The 6,613-nt window shown below is 34.5% G+C and overlaps 1 protein-coding gene across 1 annotated transcript in view; it reads left to right on the top strand.

The window, feature by feature from the left end:
- The window catches only part of LOC117177916 (Down syndrome cell adhesion molecule-like protein Dscam2), a 273,718-nt gene that overhangs the window by 196,606 nt on the left and 70,499 nt on the right, over positions 1 to 6,613 (top strand). Inside the window, exons 3-5 of the mRNA XM_033369016.1 lie at positions 738 to 902; positions 4,400 to 4,546; positions 4,772 to 4,889. Coding sequence (XP_033224907.1) covers positions 738 to 902; positions 4,400 to 4,546; positions 4,772 to 4,889 — 430 coding nt within the window. The remainder of the gene's footprint in view (positions 1 to 737; positions 903 to 4,399; positions 4,547 to 4,771; positions 4,890 to 6,613) is intronic.

Below are 6,613 nucleotides of genomic sequence, written 5' to 3'. Positions count from 1 at the left end.
CTAAGAAAAATGATCGAAATTAAATGCATAAAATACTGCAATCGCAAAGATTTACAAGAAGAATTTGAATTCTACCTAAAATTAATCATACTTGCTGAATTATTCTGCTAGCATATGGAATATTTTGAAAATCAGTCAATTAATTAATTTTAAATTTTAAATTATGACCATGTAATGCACCCAAGTTTTAAAGGTATAAATTGTTTTTATCTAGAAATTCACCAAATGGAGGCATGACAAAAAATAAAAATCTGTGGTGTCTACATGGTCATAAATTCACGCAGGTATTAAAAATATACGATATAATGCTATTAAATTTTAAAACAGAAAAAAACCTTACAATTGCAATATCATTAAAATCGTAATATCACTTCCTGATAATGCCAATTCTAAAATAATGGAATTGTGAAAGTTTGAGGCAGATATAGATTTTAAAATAGAAAAAACCTGTTTTATCATTGTTAAATATAGAAATAGCAGCGATAATAGTCTAGTACTGGTAAGCAACAGTGATTATGAAATTGATGTCGATTACTGCCTTAGTATAATATCAGCATCTTCATAAATGTACGATAGTATACATAAATTATTATATAAATTATATATAAAATTAATATAAATTCATAAAGCCAAGTCTTACTCGCAAATTTCTAATTTCTTCTAGGATATATTTCACGATAAAAACAAATGTTTCACCATTGGAGTATGATTAAAAATAATTTATTATTCGTTTTCAGTCGTGGCTCAAGCGTACAAGGTGGATGTGGAGGTGATTGGAGGTGCATCACGTGGCTGCACAGCAGTTTTACGCTGCGTAGTGCCTAGTTTTGTTAGGGATTTGGTTCGAGTAGTGTCCTGGTTGCAGGAACCTGCCTTCTATATTTATCCTTCACTACAAGGAGGTAATCATATTTTATGCACAATAATTTTATTTGAAATTAAAAAAGATGAATGTTTTTAAACCTTAAATAATTATATACATCTGTTAAAAAACAACTAAACAATTATTTCTCTGAGAAAGCAGTACATTATAAATGTGTTGAAAAATTTTGCAGTATTTTCCTGATCTTCAGAAGCATTCAATACAATTTCAATCGCCAAAGATATAAAAATGATAAAAATAAGAATTTCTCTGCCCAATTTTACAAAAAGGGATTTCCTAGATTTCAGAATTATAATAGAAAATTATGTTAACATATATGATTCTGACTTAGAACAGAGAGTTTTTAGAAATAAATTTAATAACGACTTTGAACAGGGAATTTACGTTAAGAATTATAATGATGATTTTCGAAATGAAACGGCAATTTCGGAAACTAATTTTAATTCTAATCTAAAAGAGGAGAGTTGAAAAAAAAACTTTTCAAATCCATAATTATGAATGTCATTTTACATTTTTAAATGTCTAGAATGCTCTTGAAATCATTAAAAATCGTTTGAAATCATTGAAATATTTGGAACTGTTTGAAATTTACCGGGTGAAAACCGGGAAATGACCAAGAATTAAAAATCACCCGTTGAGTAGCCACCCTGTTATTCAATTTTCTTTGAAAGAAACAGATAGATGAACATTTTCCTCTACAACAAATAACAACCACAAAAGTTACTGAACAGAGCATTTTACATACTTGTATGTAACGCAGGCATGATTTATGCGTTTTTTCAGCATCTTTTTAATTCTAAATGTAGCCGTTAACACACCAGGAGGCGCGACAGCGTATGCGCATGTGCGCATCACAATAACACAGGCCTATAAATAATGGAGTCATGTCAGTTGTTGGAAAGTGGAGTGTCATTTCCGAAGTAATTTTTTACGTAGAATCCGAATCCGGGATCAGAATTGGCCCATCACGTCAGGATTTTAAGACATTTGAGGTTATGTGCCCCAAAATGGCGTTTTTGGCTACTTTTGAGGTTATGTACAGAAGACAACAAATAATTGGGGATTTTTTCTTTAGTTTTATCATATAGTACTGCTCTTTCTCTTTAATATGAGAATCGCAGAGTTCAATTACCATTTTTCTTTACCAAGTTACGCCAATTTGAAATTACGAATTATGTCCCATTATGTATTGAGCATTTGCTTTAAATACTTTGAGGCAGACATTTTCAACTAGGTGTTTTCTCTTGTACAAATTTTCAAGAGAAAACACCTAGTCGAAAATGTCTGTGTCAAAGTATTTAAAGCAAATGCTCAGTACATAATGGGACATATCTCGTAATTTCGAATTGGCGTAACTTGATAAAGAAAAATTGTAATTGATCTCTGCGACTCTTACATTAAAGAGAAAGAGCAGTACTATATGATAAAACTAAAGAAAAAATCCTTAAAAATTTGGTGTTTTCTGTACATAACCTCAAAAGTAGCCAAAAACGCAATTTTTGGGGTACATAACCTCAAATATCTTGAAATCATGACGTGATGGGCAAATTCTGATTCCGGATTTGGATTCTACGTAAAAAATTACTTCGGAAATGACCCTCCACTTTCCAACAACAAAACCATGTTGGCCTGTGTAAGGAGTCGATAACACTCCTAGAAGTATTATGTCAGCCTAACCCCAAAAGTCAGACATGATAAACTTTTAAAGCATACCTTTTCACATAAAGTATCGTGCGCGCCAAGAATTCAAATATCTTTTTCCCAAGCGTATGTTTGCAATACTCAGGTTTAACTCGTTCAGGGATATCCACAGATAGTTTCCCTGATGTATTATGACGGATACGCCCTTTCCGTGGTCATCTCTGAAAACGTTATTTAAAACCATTTAAAACTGAGTCTCGGGTAAAAAGTCTTAGTTTACCTCCTAATTAAACAATAAAGTATAACCTGCATGTTCATTAATAGTGAAGAATATCATAGTTCATGCATAGAACTCAGAAGGTGGCATTTGCATGGTGGTGAGTAAAATGGGAGATTTGCGTGAAAACGCGTTGGTTACGAGGTTGTCAGAGTGAATCGGATACATAACACCGGGAGGGTGGAGCAATAAACTGCAGGAAATACGTTAAGGCGTACATGTTATAAGGTGTCGGAGGGGGGGGGGCGAAGAATTACGTTTTGTGTGCAGCGACGCTCACGTAGCTACCTTAGCATTATACTCGCTCGCCATTACTCACTGGGGCTAAAATTTAATATCCAGCATGAGCGTGGGCGCCCAGAGCTAAAATTTAATATCCACAATATAACCTTGCTCTCCACTTAGGTATCACCATACCTCGGTTGCTTTGAGCACTGGACCGTACCGGTGCTTCACTAGCATAACTAGGAGAATTAAGTTCGTGGTACAATTTCACTACAAGGGACAGTTTTATAAGCTATTCCAGAAATTTAATTCCCTTCGCATATACGCCCAAATCGTGATAAGAGTGTAATATTGCTTTAAACAAATAGAAATAATTTCCTCTAGGGAGTTAAAAACGTAGTTTATTTAGCTTTTTGCTATGAAAGAAAAAACGATTTGGTTTAAAAAAACAAGAAGGTGATTGTTCTTGTTTGGAATCAGGTCATAGAGATTTTTTATTTTAGCAAAAATGGAAAGTCAAACTGACAGAAGGTTTCTTTGGAAGATCGTTTGGAGTGTTTTCTCTTGTTAGTTTGATTTCATTCGACAAAGGATTCGTCCTGATGGGAATGGGGATGGTAATTTATAACGTATGGTACACCGGCACCCACCTGTGCTCGGGTATTACAATTTAACGGATGCAGATGCAGGTATATGAAGAGATATATAGGTAATTATGCCATTATAAGGACTTTCTGAGATTATTAGTAGAGGTAAACATAGGTGGGTTCAAGATGAAAAAATCATGAAGAGAAGAGAATGGGCCACAGGGCTTTTCGGCAGTATAAGTGGTGTGACTTCACATGTGATCAGGCGTGCGTTTTTTTAGACGTTTACCTAGGAAGCTATATCTGTAATTAAAAAGTAAAAAATTAAAATGCAAGAACCACAAAACCAGCACTTTATTAAGAATTTATGGCTTAAGTCATGCCCCAACAATTATTATTCGGTCCGTTGCCTTTCTAAAGAAGCATCTCGACTTGGCTTCGCTAATGTTTAGAAATGCTTCTTACGCTTCATTAACTGTTCTGGAACTGTTGCGAAATGGTACCAGCAGGAGCGTGCCGCGCTTAATACAGAAGTTGCGTTAAAAGCGTTTCCTGTTGGTTGCTTACCACCATGTTCACCATCATTCTAACTGTTCTATGTAACTGAGCCCATTGAGCATAATCATTTATTGCCTAACGCGCCTTATTCACTCAAATGCATTTTACTAAAAATTTCGTCTTATCATTGTTTACATTCGATTATACTCGATTATTTCAAGCTACTTCAATAACATATTATTGTGATATAACTACTACTATATACCTTAATTTAATTTTAAATTTCAGATGGAAAATTTCATCTGCTGCCAACGGGAGAACTTTTAGTGCATAGTCTGGAGTTCAGTGATCAATTTCCAGCGTACAGGTGTCGAACGATGCATCGACTCACGAGACAAGTGGTAGTCAGTTCCGTAGCCAATGTTAGGATAGCAGGTATTTTTTAGCAATAAAATAGGAATACAAATTATGAAGACGAGGAAACCAAGACTCATCAACAATTTTAACTATCATAAACCGTCATAATGCCGGTACACTTTCAGGAATACAGATAAATTCAAACAAAAATTAAATTTTTTGCAGTCCATAATCTCGTATCCCTTTATTTGAAAAAAAAAAATAATTAACACATTTGAAAGTTTTATTTATTTATTTTTACAGATCATCGAGGTGTGATGCCTCCTGTGATTCTAGAACATTCTGGCGTCGTACACATCGCTCAAGATGATTCAACCTCTTTAGTTTGTGTTTCGCAAGCATGTCCTACTCCAGAATACAGGTAAAAATGTTAATTAATTTTTGTTTTATTATTATTCTTATGTCCTTTAGAAAATTGTATCGAGTGTTCAAAATTTTGTTGAAAACATTTTTAATTCAACTAAATATCACGAAATTCTTTTATTCATTTTCAATTAAAAATTTAGTTCTCCCAGTAAAGACGTGTGTAAACCTACGCGTGATGTAAGGTGTTTCTATTCAAAACCACAATGTGTCATGAGCCTATGAAGCCGCCTTAAAAGTGAGCGTCCGAACGCCCTTTACCGAAATGATGCGAGAATATCCTATGAAAGGACTGTTTTTTTATAATAATGATGATCACTGACCAAACATTCTTTCCGTAATAGGCCCATGGCATAGCGCAATAGGCCCATATCATAGTGTTTTCGAATAAAATATATTTCAAATATTGAATGAAATCTGGAATTCTTTAGTGACTTTTTCTTCTGTGCAAGTCGTCACGCTTTCAACAGAAATCGAACAGACGTTGATATTACTGGCAATAAAAAGGCAATTATTTTACCTATTCGTGCAATATCGAGTATTTATCGTGATGCATATTACTGAGAATATTGCTGTGACACAGAATGCTTGCTGATATCGGTATTGGCTACCAAATCTGAATTACCCAATATTATAGCCGATTGCCAATTGATCAGGAAATTTACCTACGTACTGAGCAAAATGAAGCCGAATCAAAAATCACGGTTTTTTATAACATGCAGGTACAACTTCTAACCAATTTTTCAACTTTTGTTTTGAAAATAATCGACGCAGGCCGATTGGAAAAAATTGAATTGCAAACTCTTATAATTACATGTGCATCAACAAAGTAGTTTGTTTTTTAACCAAGCATTTTACATTACACATATACACAAAAAGTGTGCGGATCTGGTAACAAGACACACGTATTCCTATGGATTTTAGGGCGCTGAATTCAAATTCGGTATCAAAAATCACCCATCACGTCATGGTTGAGCCATAACCTCAAAAAATGACGAAAAATCATGCACTCAGGCAAATAAATTTCAAAATAATGCCAGTGATGCAAATTTTCACTTCAAAAACATGTCGACAACTGTGAAGAATCAATCCTTGCCTGATATCAACTTATTTTACATAACTTTACCCAACAGAACCTGACCTCACCTAACCTGAATTAACAGAAATTTATTGAACTACACGTAAAGCTCTGGGAGCATATTTTCCCAGTAGCAAATGTGTGCTGCATCGAACGGGTCAACTCAAGCCTAACCTAGAAATAAATCTAACCTAGCCTAACCTAACCTAAACTCACGAAACACAATTAAATTGATTGTGTTGTTCCGTTGTGTTTGCGGTACCGTTTCATTCAGCTTCGGCTTAACCTACATAGAGGTTTAACCTATCCTAACCTAACAAAACCTGACCTGACCTAACCTAGCCGAATGAAATTCAACCACACGTGTAGCTATGTAAGCGCACGGTTCTCAGTCTTAAATGTGTGCTATATTTAATAGGTTAACTCGATCTTAGCCTACAAATGAATCTAACTTAATAGAACCTAACGAAATTTTGCTTAACGCAACACAACTTAACTTAAGTGTTCCCGTTGAAACACAATAAAATTCATTTCATCTACTTGGATGTAGCACACATTTGCTACTGGGAAAATATGCTTCCAGAGCTTTACGTGTAGTTCAATAAATTTCTGTTAATTCAGGTTAGGTGAGGTCAGGTTCTGTT

The sequence above is a fragment of the Belonocnema kinseyi genome, chromosome 8 (genome assembly GCF_010883055.1).
Source record: "Belonocnema kinseyi isolate 2016_QV_RU_SX_M_011 chromosome 8, B_treatae_v1, whole genome shotgun sequence".
In the NCBI taxonomy this organism is placed as follows: Eukaryota; Metazoa; Arthropoda; class Insecta; order Hymenoptera; family Cynipidae; genus Belonocnema; species Belonocnema kinseyi.
This window is presented reverse-complemented; position numbering and strand designations above follow the sequence as displayed.